At 37.4% G+C, this 15,561-nt stretch overlaps 1 protein-coding gene and 1 non-coding gene across 3 annotated transcripts in view; one reads left to right on the forward strand and one right to left on the reverse strand.

Moving 5' to 3' along the window:
• Nucleotides 1-476: 476 nt before the first annotated feature.
• The window catches only part of GPAT3 (glycerol-3-phosphate acyltransferase 3), a 69,310-nt gene continuing 54,225 nt past the window's right edge, over nucleotides 477-15,561 (reverse strand). For both annotated transcript variants that reach the window (XM_037035593.1, XM_037035594.1), the window contains exons 6-12: nucleotides 12,173-12,266; nucleotides 8,861-8,976; nucleotides 5,664-5,719; nucleotides 5,098-5,183; nucleotides 4,419-4,547; nucleotides 3,840-3,919; nucleotides 477-1,107 (exon numbers count right to left, since the gene is read on the reverse strand). In XM_037035593.1, coding sequence (XP_036891488.1) covers nucleotides 996-1,107; nucleotides 3,840-3,919; nucleotides 4,419-4,547; nucleotides 5,098-5,183; nucleotides 5,664-5,719; nucleotides 8,861-8,976; nucleotides 12,173-12,266 — 673 coding nt within the window. In that variant the 3' untranslated portion in view covers nucleotides 477-995. The remainder of the gene's footprint in view (nucleotides 1,108-3,839; nucleotides 3,920-4,418; nucleotides 4,548-5,097; nucleotides 5,184-5,663; nucleotides 5,720-8,860; nucleotides 8,977-12,172; nucleotides 12,267-15,561) is intronic.
• On the forward strand, nucleotides 1,244-1,373 carry LOC118979572 (small nucleolar RNA SNORA41). Its single transcript, XR_005064944.1, has one exon. It is a non-coding gene; the product is annotated as a small nucleolar RNA SNORA41 (small nucleolar RNA).

Here is a 15,561-nt window from a genome sequence, read left to right on the forward strand (position 1 = left end):
GTTGGGAAACATTTTCCCCTTTAAAAAATTTAAGGCTCAGTTTCCAAAAGGTAATTTTACCACTGACTTTTCTATTTAAGAAACTGAAAAAATTCTGAAATAAACTACAAAGCGGTAGAAGGTGACGGGCAGTGCCACACACATCACTCATTCATACTACTGCAGAAGACACGAAAATGTGATTCTTTTGTTGTCGTAAAAGGCTCCTCCTATTTGAAATGTGTTTGGTTACAGAAGCTGGGAGAAGTACTAGGTACAGATATTTAGCATGCAAACAAGGAAAATGAAAAACCTTATCACTAGTTGCTGGCTAAATGTATTTATTAGCAACTAGCCTACATATAAATAAATGCACTCATACAGTAACTTGGACTCACTTCTCTTTGGTAGAGCTCACCAAATGGTAGTTCTCTCCTAACACACTAATAAAAAATATTAACATTTCCTTTCAGCTTTCAAATCAGATGGCCACAAAATTGTTTCTCCTAAACACTGTCTTCCATCTTTATTTCCAGTCTTGAAGGAGAACAAAACTATGATGTAAACCTCATCCCACTGTTTAAGTGACTGAGGAAGTGGGAGGAAACGACATGAGAAAGCTAATCATGAAAAAAGAATTTGGGGTATTCTTTGAGAATTACCTTATCAATGATTCCAAATACAAAGAGTTCCAAAAGTATTTTTAAAGCACTTTTTCCCATACAAACATTTCATTCAATCAACAATGACATAATCATCTTGCAAAAGGCAGAATCTGTTAAACTCAGTCACTACCTTACCACTAGGGAGGCTAATGCTCTAACAACAAAAGGGCACCACTGAGTTCTGCCTCTGGCACAAAGAGGTAGAGACAATCATCCTGTAGAAAAGGTTAACAATAAAAACACAAACAATATAACAATACAATGACCCCCACCAAAAAAAAAAAAAAACCCACACCATTCCATTCCTAAGGGCTCATTGTGGGAGGCGAAGCTTCATCTCCAGTGTGGTAATCAGTCCAATTCAGAGTTGAGAGATCCATTGCCAACAATCATCTTGCTGTAGTTCTTCTGCTGCTCTTCCCTAAAAGTGTCCTTCACTTTTGCTCTCTTCAACCCACCATCCCTGGGAATAGAAAGGCAAAGAAATAAAAAATAATCCCAGCAATGATTTAAAAGGGTTACCTATTAATACATGCTGCACAGTGCTGTGACTGGTCAGCACCAGGACAAAGGACTCTGGAATTTGAAAGCCAAATGATCTCCACAGCTACTGGACTGCAGCTGTTCTGATGGTGGCAGTGATGGCACTCCTCTGTGGGAAAGGAATTGTTACACAGTTAACACCTTTCTTAGCAAAACAGAAAGTGGGAATGTGTGTGACAGACACAGGATTAAATAAATAAATAAATAAATAAATAAATAATGTCGTTTAAAAAATAAATTAAAAAAATTGTTTTAAAAAGCCAAATGACCTGGATTCCAGTCTCCGCTCCACCACTTAGCAGAGATGTGTTACTGTGAAAAAGGAACAATCGCTTTAAGATGTGGTTAAAATAAAGATTAATGTCTCCACTCAGTTTCTCCTTTAGGGGCTGCTCTACTGAATATGTATTAAAACTGCATTAAAACTAGAATTGATTACCTATCTTTTTCTACAAAGAAAGCAAAATATTATTGTTGTCTTTTTTATCTAATTGATCTCTATCTCACTATAAAACCATATAGACAATTTAAAGTATGCATATTAGAAATGGTGAGGGTAGTGAGTATGTGTGAGTAAATAAATAGGTGAAGTGTTACTGAAAACTAATCCTATGATTATCAAGTCAGTTTCATTCACAGCACTCTATTTCAAGTATTTAAAATCCTCTGTATTCCAAAACAGACTCAGAATAAAACAAAATAATAGTAAGTTGCATTCAACTGACAGGTAGTGCCTACCTAAGCAGCACTTCTTAATTCTGAGCCTGTGAGTCTTTGAACTCTCTCCAGGTAGTGAAAACACAGACCTGCCTCAGTTATAAGGACTTTGTGCATGCCTTTCCTTCTTTGGAGAACACAAAGAAACAAAAATTTTAAGAGCAAAGAGGAGACTGAACTACCAGGGGCCACTCTCTTCTAATCAAATATTTTTCATTGTAACTCCTAAGTGAGCGTTCACTGAGAACTTGCTTACTTTATATTGTGCCTGTTTTATTTCAACACAGTTAAGCACAGATGCTTACCAAGTGCTCTCTGATAATGAGGAACAAATCACAGGTTAGCCAGTAAACTCATAAAGACAGAACTCGACTTACAAAGAGACTCCTGTCTGAAACCACTTTGATGTTCTAGTCTCAGGAGTCAAGTCTAAGACAGTACACCAGAAAGTCCTCAACTGAAAAATACACATCAGGCCACAGATCTTCCAGGGGGTCAGTTGCAGAACATTTCCATGAAACAAGGTTATTAAGTGTCTTTATGTCCCTACAATTGTTCACAAAAGCCCCTTTTATCCAAATGAGCTGCCTTGAACCATAGCATTTACTTGAATTCTGAATAGTAAAAACTAAGGAAGGGAGGGAGAGGCAGGAGAAAGGCCATTCCTTCCTTCCTGAAGTCCAGGCTAAAAATGGCAAAAAAATTGAAGTTAGCAACATTTGCCCTTGAGCATCCTGATGTAATTTTTATGCAATTGCCCTTCCCAAGCATCCAGTAAACTTCACACTGCTCTAAGCACCTCATCTGTGACTTGCCACCCCTCTATACTTCAGAGTTTACCCAGTTTTCCTTTCCAATGGCAGCAAATCTTAGTTCTTAAGGCATGCAGCAGCCATATTTAAGCCAGTTTAAGATGATATAATTAAGTTTTCACTTAATCCAAGAGAAAACTGATCCCGACATGTTAATTCAGACCTAATGAGTAACTGACAAATACATCTGGAAAACTTTTTTAAAGAAGAGGCTAGGTAATTAAAAGTAACTTTTATTATAAAATTGTATATGCCAATTGTATAAGCCAATCTAATTGGGAGCCTGTCCTGTGGTTGACTGTTTTTGTCTCTCAAAGCTTACTTTCTTTCCTTGGTGTCTGAGGCTGCCAAGCCAAAGCTCTAAGCTTTTCATAATGGATTCAGGACAGGAGCAGGACTGGGATGTCAGATAAGGGGAAAGGAGTACAGAAAACAATGAACAAGGAAGAGGAAGTCAATTATATAATGAACATGGACCACTAGGACATTTGTAAATTAAGGCATTATAAAGTAGGGCACTGGGAAGCCTGACATTTCATGTTGTTTCACACATTCCAGCTTACAGATAATATACAAATGTTAGTCTTAACCTATCTTAAACAGTCTTGATTTTGGGGCCAGTCATTACCTTAGCCAAGAACTCATACTCTGGGGTGGTCAGGCAGGCATTTAATCAGAAGCTACCATAAGGCTCCAGCTATCTTGATCTCCCACTCTCCTGGGCTTTTTAATTAGCACAATGGGTTTTCACTGCAGAAATTAGCGGCATAATTAGTGACATGTCCCACTTCTACACTGTGCTTTTAAAGACATGGCTGTGTCCTTCTTGCTTTAATTCCTCCCCAATAGCCATTTGCTGAACACACTGAGCAGAGCTGGGGCAGTCATCTCAGACCGAAAAGTACAAATGCATTGAGAGTAGCAGAACTATACAGAATGAGCTGGTATACCAACCTGAACTGCCTATGTTTAAAGGAAAGGGATATGCTTCTACCATATTTAAGCCCTTGTTATGTCGTATAAACCCCTGTCACCGACAGCTAACTAGCATAATAAATAACATTATTAAAAGTTTTTTTTTTAATTTTAAAAAAAGTGATAGTACTTCTGAAAAAATTCTTACCAGGGCAGCTCAGTCAATCCTCCTTGTACAGCAATAGCAGACTTAACCCGGTTAGCAAACTGGACTGCATCTTCTCCTTCCTGGGAAAAACAATTACAAGTATATCCTGGGTACAGAGTTTTCAAATAATGCCTTAAAATGTCTCAAAATCATTTAGATTTATTTTAACATATAAAATTCACATTCTAGCTGAAATAAGTATGAGTCTCAATCATAGCAAATATCATTTGTTTTATCAAGAAAATGCAGTGCTGGTTGTTTCATTTTCCTTACTAGGTACACATATATATTACACTCTTCATTATTCTCTTATCCAATATACAATGTTCCATAATATCTGTAGGTATCATAAAGTAATAACAACTATAAAAATTACTATGGAAAAGAGTCTCAGAATATAAAATGGCCTGATTTGAAGAGAACTAGATTTTTTAAAATGACTGATTTGCTGAGAAAGCAGAGAGGAAGTCCAGCTCTAGCTGATTTGAGGAAAGGAGACACCCAGGTTTTCAGGTAAAGGTTTTCTCATCTTTATTTGATTAAAGCCCCAAAGACCAGCCATTATTATCTATGGCATACCTCTCTCGTCATAGGAGGCAAGTACCACACATCACAGACGATGGCCCAGCTGGTCATTATTTGAAGCAGGTAGCTCACCATGTTGTATTTACTACTGTTCCAAAATGCATCACCAAACTGAGGGTTATACTGAGAAAAAGAAAAGAAAATATATCCCAGTTATGAATTAAGTGGTGGCTTCTCTTTTCCAAGACAATGTTTTCAAGGCTGCAGGCCAAACCCTATGAAAAATTGTTTGACAGAAATGATCAAAAAGGTAACCAGTATAGAGCTAACTCCTCAGACTAAACTCCCAGAGCACTGTAACAAGAGGCCAATTTACACAACTGTTTAAAAAAATTTTTTATGAGAGTTTACTTGAGCCAGACTAGTGACATATGCCAGCACATGACTCATAATTGTCTGTCTCCCCACTTACTGGAAGGATGAAAGTAGGGATAATATCTGTTCTGCTCATCACTGATTGTGTCCACAGTAAGTCCCCTGGTACCTATCTATACACATATCAATGGAGGGCAGCGAAAAAGCAAATGGGGCAAAAAGTAAACGACTGGTGAATCTGAGTGAAGTGTATACACAACTGCTCCTTATTCTTGCAGACTTTTCATTTGAAAGTATATCAAAATAAAGTTACCCAGCAACTGCCCTTTTCTAAGGGGAAGAGGGAAATTTGTTTTACCTTAATTGCAACTGGATATATGGTTCCTCCAATTTCAAAGCTTCCCTTTTTAAACATCATGACTGAGGTATTGTTAATGCAAGTTCCTGCAGGGAAATGGGAGGGGAGTGTGAATATTTTTAAAACAAAATTTTAAAAGAAATTATTTTGATACAAAATTTTTTAAATTACTCAAGTCATATCAAAATTATACACATTTTAGTACCATTTCACAAATCAATTCCTGCTTAATAGTAATCTGGCAGTTCAAAACAGGTTTAGTAACACACTTTTATTTTGTTATTGAATTCTCTAGAGATACAAGTTTTTCACGACAGGTAATATTAAAATAAATACTTTGAAAAAGTTATGGTCAATACCTTTCTTAAGTTCATTACCCAGAAATGGCTTTTAAGATCAAAAAGGTACCAACACTTCCATCAGATCTCGAGACAGCAGGGAATTACTAGCTCAGACCAGGCTGTGTCATTCCCATAACACAGCGGATGTGGGCTAAGAATGCCAATTACTCACCCACTTTGTGTGCTTCTTATCAACTATAGCTTGGTAGGCAGTCTCCCTCTTACCTTCAGGAAAGATTAATATGGGTAATTTTTTCTTATCAGCAATGTGTTCTTTTAGTCTGTGAAAAAAAACAAAGGAACAAAATTCTACCTTTAAAAAGAGAAAGATGGGAATCCTCTTTAGTATTTTTTACACAACACTAGCATAAATATAATGATACAGCAATAAGGACAAAAGAAATAAGATAAATGTAAAAGAAATAAATTCAACTGGGTCCCTTCCTAAAAAAAAAAAAGTATAAGCATAGCTGCACTATATCTGTTTCTCTCATCTGAAAGTGAGCAATTTTCAGTGCCCCCAGCCCATTCTTTACAAAAGAATGCTAGGCAGCCATGCGACAGGAGCTCTACAGTTCCTCCCCCTGTACCTTTATTACCCCATCTGAAAAATGGGGATATTGATTGCTGGACCAGCCTGCCTATGGCTGTTCAGTGTAGAAGACTCCTTAAATGTGTCAGGCTAAACTTTCTAGGAATCATGCACCAGAATAAAGCTGAGAGTAATGTAAATTCTTCCACACTTAGGTCCTGTCCTCCCTGCAGCTAGCTCTCTATTCCCAACAGCTCACCAGAACTATAAGGCTGAGGCGCAGAGATTACAGCTGCCAAGAGTGTCCCATTGCTGAGTAGTCTCAAAATGGGGGATAGTTTTTCTAACCTTGAACAGATTTCAGCAAACACTTTTCATTTAACTCTTAATAGCTTGGCTCTTCTTCATGCTTACAAGCAATGACCAGAGTGCCTTTAGGGAAAGGCCTCAGGCAAAAAGGAGCTCCCCCAAAAAGGTTTCTGGTAGTTCATCTCTACCCAAGAACCAAAGGTTCCTTATCCTGTTTTATAAAGAGATTAGCTCTGTCTCTAGGCAGAAAACAATCAACTGGACTTCCAGCCAAGATGGAGGTGTAGGTAGACACACTGTGCCTCCTCCCACAACCAAAATAGAGACAACAAAAATTTATAAACAAAAAAACAACCAGTACTGGTAGAAACTTGAACTGTATGGAAGTCCAACAACCAAGGAGTTAAGATAGACACATTCATCCAGACCAGTAGGAGGGGTGGAATCAGGCAGCCCACTGGAGAGAGGTCACAGCAAAAAGTGGCAGGTGGCAGACCCAGGAGCGAGGTGGCAGCGGGAGAACCCAGTGAGGCAGTGGATTGTGAAGAGGCATGGCCCACAGGTCAGCTGACAGACTGGATGGTCCCACATTTGAGCACAGATAAACCAGGCAAAACTGAGGAGTGGGACAGACCACACAACCCAGGGCTCCAGCACAGAGGAAATAAAGCATCAAAACACCAATTGAAAACACCTGTCGGGGTTAAGGTGCTGGGAGAGACTCCCAGCCTCACAGGAAAGTTTGCTAGAGAGACCCACAGGGTCCTAGAACATACACAAGCCCACATATGCAAAGATCAGCACCAGAAGGGCCCAGTTTGCTTGGTGGAAGAGGTGGAAGGGACTGAGATCTAGCAGAGAGCAAGCGCCATTGTTCCCTCTCAGAACCCTCCCCGATAAACAGCGTCACGACACAGCCACATGAGTTGCCCCGCCCTAGTGAATACCTAAGGCTCCACCCCTCACTATGTAACAGGCGGGACTAGACCAAAAAAAATGGCCCAAATGAAAGAACAGATCAAAGCTCCAGAACAAATACAACTAAGCGACAAACAGATAGCCAACCTATCAGATGCACAGTTCAAAACACTGGTGATCAGGATGCTCACAGAATTGGTTGAATTTGGTCGCAAATTAGATGAAAAAATGAAGGCTACACTAAGTGAAATGAAGGGAAATACATAGGAAACCAATAGTGATGGGAAGGAAACTGGGACTCAAATCAATGGAGTGGACCAGAGGGAAGAAAGAAACAACCAAACAGAACAGAATGAAGAAACAAAAATTCAAAACAATGAGGAGAGGCTTAGAAACCTCCAGGACATCTTTAAGTGTTCCATCATCTGAATTATAGGGATACCAGAAGGAGAAGAGAGAGCAAGAAGTGGAAAACTTATTGGAACAAATAATAAAGGAGAATTTCCCCAATCTGGCAAAGGAAATACACTTCCAGGAAATCCAGGAAGCTCAGAGTCCCAAAGAAAGTGGACCCAAAGAGAACACACCTAGGCACATCATCATTACGTTACCCAAAATTTAAATGAAGGAGAGAATCCTAGAAGCAGCAAGAGATAAGGGGACAGTCACCTACAAAGGAGTTCCCATCACACTGTCAGCAGATTTCTCAAAAGAGACCTTACAGGCAAGAAGGGGCTGGAAAGAAGTATTCCAAGTCATGAAATGCAAGGACCTACATCCAAGATTGCTCTATCCAGCAAAGCTTTCATTTAGAATGGAAGGGCAGATAAAGTGCTTCTTAGATAAGGTCAAGTTCAAGGAGGTTATCATCACCAAGCACTTATCATATGAAATGTTAAAGGGATTTATCTAAGGAAAAGAAGATAAAAAACATGTATAGTAAAATGACAGCAAACTCACGGTTATTAACAACCACACCTAAAACAAAAACAAAAACAAACTAAGCAAACAACTGGAACAGGAACAGAACCACAGAAATAGAGATCACATGGAGGGTTAGCAACAGGGGAGTGGGAGGAGGAGAGAGGAAAAGGTACAAAAAATAAGTAGCTTAGATGGTAGGTAGAAAATAGACAGGGGGAGGGCAAGAATAGTATGGGAAATGTAAAAGCTAAAGAACTTATAAGGTGATACATGGAGATGAACTAAAAGGGGGGAATGTGGGTGGGAGAGAGTGTGCAGGGTGGAGGGGAGTGAAGAGGAGAAATGGGACAACTGTAATAGCATAATCAATAAAATATATTCTAAAGAAAGAAAACAATCAACCTATTGATTACTTAATTATATAATCTATTAATTCACCAAACAGCTGAAAATTATTTAACTTTCTAGGTAGTAATTTTTAACTTTGAAAATTCAGCAACTGGACCATACCTAAAATCACCACAAAATAAACTGATAGGCCTTCTAATCTCTTTTTATATCCCACTATTTCTAGAAAATTAAAATTTTAAAAAATGAGACAGGTGATACACCAGAAAAACCCTACCACAAAGAGAGCTCCATATTTTAGCTTTAAATCCTTAGCACTGTTCTGCCCTCTTGGGCAGGAAAGCCAAGTTTATGCTACACCAGTGGATAATGAGTAAATGTCACCACTCACCTCTTAGTAACCAGGTGTCGATCCTTCATTTCTGAGCGTTCAAACCAGACATGTGGACAAGCCTTGACCATAGCTCTCTGAATAATTCCCATCAATCCACCATGAACCTGGCCAACCTAGAATTATCATCAGAAAAAGAAAAAAGATGGAAAGGCACAGCTGTCCAAAGAAAGTTTGTGTGTGTGTGTGTTCAAGTATGAGTAAGTTTCTATTCCCTGCTCAGAAAAAAAGATCAACCTTCTTTTGCTGACTAAAATTCCTAGTCTGTACAAAGGAAATAGATGGCCAAATATAAGCAAAAGGTGTTGTTTAGTAGCACCTTTGAAGTTTAAGGTATACTCCAGCTATTATAGCAACATAGATAAGAGAAAATATAGTAGTGAAGATAAGAAATCAAATTAAAAGTACACTGAAACACCATTCCTCACCTGTCAGATTGAAAAAAGATTTGAAAGCTTGACAACAAACTCTGAACCAAGGCCACAGGAAATGGGCGCTGTCATACATTGCCCAGGATGGGGGAGATTATAACAGCCAAGGCAGGAAATGTGGCAATATCAAAACTGCATATATATTTATCCTTCAACTCAATAATTCTACTTCTAGAAATTTATCCTGATATACCACTTCACTCCAACAAAACAAAAATACAAATGCACAAGGTTTTAATTGTAGTATTATTTCTAATTTCTAGATGGGGAGACTAAATGCCTGAACATAAGAAATCAGATGAATAAACTGTGCATCCAATGCATCCAGGAAAGGAACAAGGTTGCACTCTATGACTGATAAGAAATGACATATAGGAGCCCTGGCTGGTGTAGCTCAGTGGATTGAGCGCAGGCCTGCGAACCACATGATCGCGGTTCGATTCCCAGTCAGGGCACATGCCTGGGTTGCAGGCCAGTTCTCAGCAGGGGACTCAAGAGAGGCAACCATACATTGATAATTCTCTCCTTCTCTCCTTCCCTTTCCCTCTAAAGATAAATAAATAAAATCTTAAAAAAAAAAAAGAAATGACATATAGGAGACCTTATTAAGTGAAAAAAGCAACCTGTAAAAAGCAGATACAGTATAATACCTTTTGTATTATAAGACAGAAGGGGAAATATACACATATTTGTTTGTCTCTACAAAAATAAAGAACAACCAAAAATAATGAAGTTGGAAACTTGTAAGGGTAGAGGGGACTAGGGTAGAATGGACATGGAGGGAAGTGACACTTCTGTAAACATGCCTTTTTTGTTTAATTGTGACATTTGAAAACATGTTAATATCTACATATTAAAAAATTAAATCAACAAAAATAGGACTAGCAAATGGAAACAAATGAACCCAACTATATTTCAAATGAATAAAAGAACAACACTGGAGCTATAGTGGGAGGTGAGGGGTACCCAATAAATTTATACAGTATTTGACTACACTCCCTCCATCTTTGGTAGGGTGCCAAGAAGAACTGCAAATACCCTGAATTATTCTTACATTTGTTTTTTGTAGTAAAATAGGTGAAGCAATGCTGAAACAATTTTGGATGTATGATAGAATTGAGAAAATGAATTGATATTGTTGGGAAATAGGGTATTCACTGTGAAAAAAGGAAGATACAATTATGGATTGGGGGAAAACAACCAAGAACCTTATAAACTGGATAAATTTGTATAGGCTCAGACTTCCAATACTATATCAATAATAGAAATATTAAATATAAATATATTAAAATATAAATATTTTACATGCATTTTTATATAGAGCAACAGAGAAAGCCAGAGTATGAGAATGCGAATAATAAAGCAAATAGGGCCAAATGATATCAATAGGTAAATGTGGATAAAGGGTACAAAGATGTTTTATGTAACATTCTTATTATTACAACTTCTTTTTAAGTTAGAAAATACCTCTAAATTAAAGAAAACGTAGAGGTCTTTGCTTAGGAGGAAAAGAACTTTGAAAAGCCACTGAGATGGGATCTTGAACACTCTTCAGATATATAGTTTATGGTCAGCCTAAAGGTACTGAGTAACACATTTGAAGGGTGGCAATACAGTTTCCCATCTCTGATTTAAATCTAAATGGCTTTACGTTTCTATCACTCAGCTCACTGGAAAGTTCATAGATGCTACGCTTTTTCCAAATTTTGGCTAATATTGTAATGATAACTATATACAATCAAAAAGCATAGAAAATGGCAACAAAATTCTGAGGCCTTCAGTCACAAATGAGTTATGCTCAACTCTTTGTTGACTAGGACACCAAATGAATATAGTCTCAGAAATACAAAACCATGATTAGGTAATTGGTTAATTTCAGCCCTAACCTCACTGAATTACAGGGAAGTTCAAAAATAATGGATATAAACATGCTTGCCCACAATAATGCAGCGAATTATCACATGCACCCAGAATTATGCTGGGATGTCTATCAAGGGTTTTTAACATAAGGGTCCTTGGAAGGGCTTTTGGGAGATCCATAAGCATCTTCAAATTAGACACAAAATTATGTTTGTGTAACACACATGTATGTTGTGGTGGTGGTTTGTTTGTTTCCTTAAAAAAAGGCACATAACTATTAACTGATTCCTAACTTTAAAAATGTTAAGAAGCACCTTTTCAGAGAGTTGGTTAAAGCTTCCTTTGATTCAGAAAGAGCCCCACAGCTTAGAGAAATTTAACAATGTGTTATTAAAATGTATTGAATGTCTGAATTTATATTTTGACAGATTAAATACCTGGCAATAAGGATTTTTTACAAAGGCCTTCAAAACCCAAATACCCACACATGTGGCTTTGTGGTTTGCTGTAGGGTTTTTTTTCATTTTTCTTTTGGGAGTATAGACTAAAACTGAAAAAAGGTAATGTAGTTTTAATATTTCCCTTTCTTGCCTGAGGTTCAGTAAAGAGATAGGGTTCTTTTTTTTTTTTTCGAATTGCATATGACTCCCGAAGGAAAACAGAACTAATTGTCAGGCAAGGGGTTTTCTCAGCTCTAAGGAGGAAGACTTTAATCTCTGAAAATATTATTAAACATCACAGGTATTTTAGAAGCAGGATGTAATCAACTTTATAAAGTCCTATCAAACTCAAGTATGTCTGCATTTCAGTAAGTTAAAATTTTATAACCTTAACTATAATGGCTATTTTCTTATACTATATATTCCTCATGTAAATATATTACATAACATACATCTACTGCAATATAACTGAATCACTTTATAATATAAAACTAAGTTTCTAATTTGAGTGAAAATAAATTTAAAATTTGAGCAATCCATAGAACATGTAACGACTTGAAATATCAATAAGCTGCTTTTACCATAGCATAGCACCCATCCACTGTCAAGATCAAAACGTCGATTGGGGAGGTATGGTTGGCAACACAAATGCCTCCCTTCTGGGGTCTGTACTGCCTGCAATTACAAAAAATGGTAAATATTCAACCTTGAAAAATGGCCACTATTTCACAGAACAGCATGTAGATATACATTCTATTTTGTTTTAAAAAGCCCATTAAAAAATAAAGGTCAAAGTATATGGAACCCTCTTAAAAAACTATCTCTAGGCTATAATGATGGGATTGGGCTAAGAACACAGGAGAAGGGGCCCCTGAGTTTCCCTTAGCACATATTTATGTTATTTTTTTGTAATGAGCATATTTTCCTCTTATAATAAAAAATAATTTCTAAATATTACACTGAATTATGATGATTCCATAACTTTAATACATTTGTGATGTTTCATTTATTTTATCATAAGCATTTTTCTCTTATATCCATTTTCATAAGTGTCACTTTTAGAGGTTTCATGACAAGCCACAGAGTACATTTACTACAGTTTCTTTCCTCCCTCCCATCTTCCTAAAGCAGAAGTTGGCAAAAGTTTCCTATCAAGGCCAGATAGTAAATATTTTGAGTTTTGCAAGCCAACTAATCCCTGTCAAAATTACAGGACTCTGCTGTTTTGACATGAAGGCAGCCACAGATAATATGTAAATGATTGAACATGACTGTGCTCCAATAAAACTTTATTTACAGAAAATAGATGGCAGGCCAGATTTGGCCTATGGGCCCACAATTTGCTGCCCTCTGAGAATTCAACCAGTATCAGACACTAATGAAGCTGAGTAGTTCTCTTTGGGGCTATACAAAGTAGAAAGGGACTCAAGTACATAACAACTTTATCATAACAACTTTAATTTCCTTAAAATTAAAAGCAATTCCATTAAAAGTTATAAACCTCTCTCTATGTAATTAAAGCACCTTTTCTGTAGAAGGTATCTCCTCTGCTCACACTTCTTCCAAAGCATTTTCTTCTACTCCTCCCCCCCAAAAGTCATAGCTGAATCACAAAATCATATAATTTTAGATATTTAACTTCCAGTCAAAATGGAGGCATAAGCAGACATGCTTTCCCTCCTTAAGTAGCCAGCAGCATTGTCCTCTTGTCAACACTTCCTCCACATACAAAGCCACCAACTGGTGAAGCAAGTTGCCCTGCCCTGGCAGATCCTTAGGGATCTGCCACATACAATTTCACAGGTGTTCTACAACAGGGAGACAAAATAGATAATACACAGAAGCAAAAACAGGAAGGCTGCCAAATTGATGAGACAAAGAAATAGGGCCCAAATGAAAGAACAGAACAAAACCCCAGAGAAAAAAACTAAACAAAATGGAGACAGCCAACCTAGCAGATGCAGAGTTCAAAACACTAGAGATAAGGATGCTCAGAGAATTCAATGAGCACCACAAAAGCATAAGGAAAAAATGAAGGCTACACTAAGTGGAATAAAGAATAATCACAGGGAACCAACAGTGAAGGGAAGGAAGCCAAGATTCAAATCAAAGATTTGGAACATAAGAAATAAAGATTCAACCAGAACAGGATGAAGAAATAAGAATTCAGAAAAAAATGAGGAGAGAATAAGATGACACTGGGACGTCTCCAAAAGAGCCAGCATCTGAATCATAGGAATTCCAGAAGGAAAAGAGGAAGAGCAAGAAACTGAAAACTTATTTTAAAAAATAATGAAAGAATACTTCCCTAATTTGGCAAAGGAAACAGACATACAAATCCAAGAAGCATAGAGAGTCCCAAACAAGTTAGACCCAAAGAGGACCAGACGAAGACACATCCTAATTAAAATGCCAAAGGTTAAAGATAAAGAAAGAACCTTAAAAGTAGCAAGAGAAAAGCAGAGAGTTGCCTACAAACAAGTTCCCATAAGACTATCAGCTGATTTCTCAAAAAAAACTACAGGCAGGAAGGGAATAGCACTAAGTATTCAAAGTGATGAAAAGCAAGGACCTATAACCTAGATTACTCTATCCAGCAAAGCTATCATTCAGATGGAAGGGCAGGTAAAGTGCTTCCCAGATAAGGTCAAGTTAAAGAAGTTCATCATTATCAAGTCATTATTACATGAAATGTCAAAGGGCCTTATTCAAGAAGAAGAAGATCAAAACTATGAACATTGATAAGGCAAAAAACTCACAACTATCAACAACTAAAGTTAAAAAACAAAAAGAAAATCAAACTAAGAAAACAAGTAGAATAGGAAAAGAATCATAGATATAGAAATCACATGGAGGGTTATCAGCTGAGAAGCATATGGGGAAGACTGAGAAAAGGTACAGGGATTAAGGAGTATAATTGGTAGGCACGAAATACACAGGGAAATGTTAAGAATAGTAAGGAAAATGGAGAAACCAAAAACTTGTATCACAACCCATAGACATGAACTAAGTAGGGGGATTGTTGGAAGGAAGTGGGTATGAGGTAGAGAGAGGCAAAGGGGGAAAGATTGGGATAGCTGTAACAGCATAATAAATAAAATACACTTAGAAAAAGAAAAAAAATTTAAGGGGCATTTTATGTTGGTAGAACATGGGAAAGCCAGTAATAAAATGTTTGCCTCCCACAAACAAAACAGAAGGATCCAGTCAGTAAAAAAATTACAGGCTACCCTAGCCCTGACTGGTGTAGCTCAGTGGATTGAGTGCTGGCATGCAAACCAAAACGTCACCAGGTTGATTCCCAGTCAGGGCACATGCCTGCGTTGTGGGCCAGGTCCCCAGTTGGGGACATGTGAGAGGCAACCCACCCATGTATCTCACACATCATCTTTTCTCTCCCTGTCTTTCCCCTTCCTTCCCATCTCTCTAAAAATAAATAAATAAAATCTTTTAAAAAGTTATTACAAAATTAGAGGCTATCCTATAACTTTTAAAACAATGATTTAACATGTAAGAAAAAATAAAATTCAGTTAACAGAAAAGTAACTCAAAAGCAATAAAAATTACTTTCATTTAGGTAATAACTTCACATAGCTATCTTTATCTTCTATGACTAATGGTAAGGGAAGCAAAATGTCATGTCTGTTTTAAGGCTCAATTACAGAATTTTAGAAGTGGTAGGACTGAGAACAAACTAGGCCTCCAGACTCCAAAGTCTAGTCCTCCATCCACCACACTACAGGCCTGTCACTTTCATCACTGTTCAAATCAGAGACCTTGTTAAAATTCTGGCTGCCACTCACTATGTGACCCGGACAACCAATCCCAGAACCTCCATTTCTTCACTTGTAAAACAGGATAACAGCACCTCTTATAGGGATGACCCACAAGAAGCACAAGTCTGGCCCACATACCACAAATGCCCAATGACCAAATGTCATTCCATGTTTATTAGTATGTTCCTTCAACA

Source organism: Sturnira hondurensis, unplaced genomic scaffold (genome assembly GCF_014824575.4).
Source record: "Sturnira hondurensis isolate 20B ecotype Veracruz unplaced genomic scaffold, ASM1482457v3 Scaffold0022542, whole genome shotgun sequence".
Lineage (NCBI taxonomy): Eukaryota > Metazoa > Chordata > Mammalia > Chiroptera > Phyllostomidae > Sturnira > Sturnira hondurensis.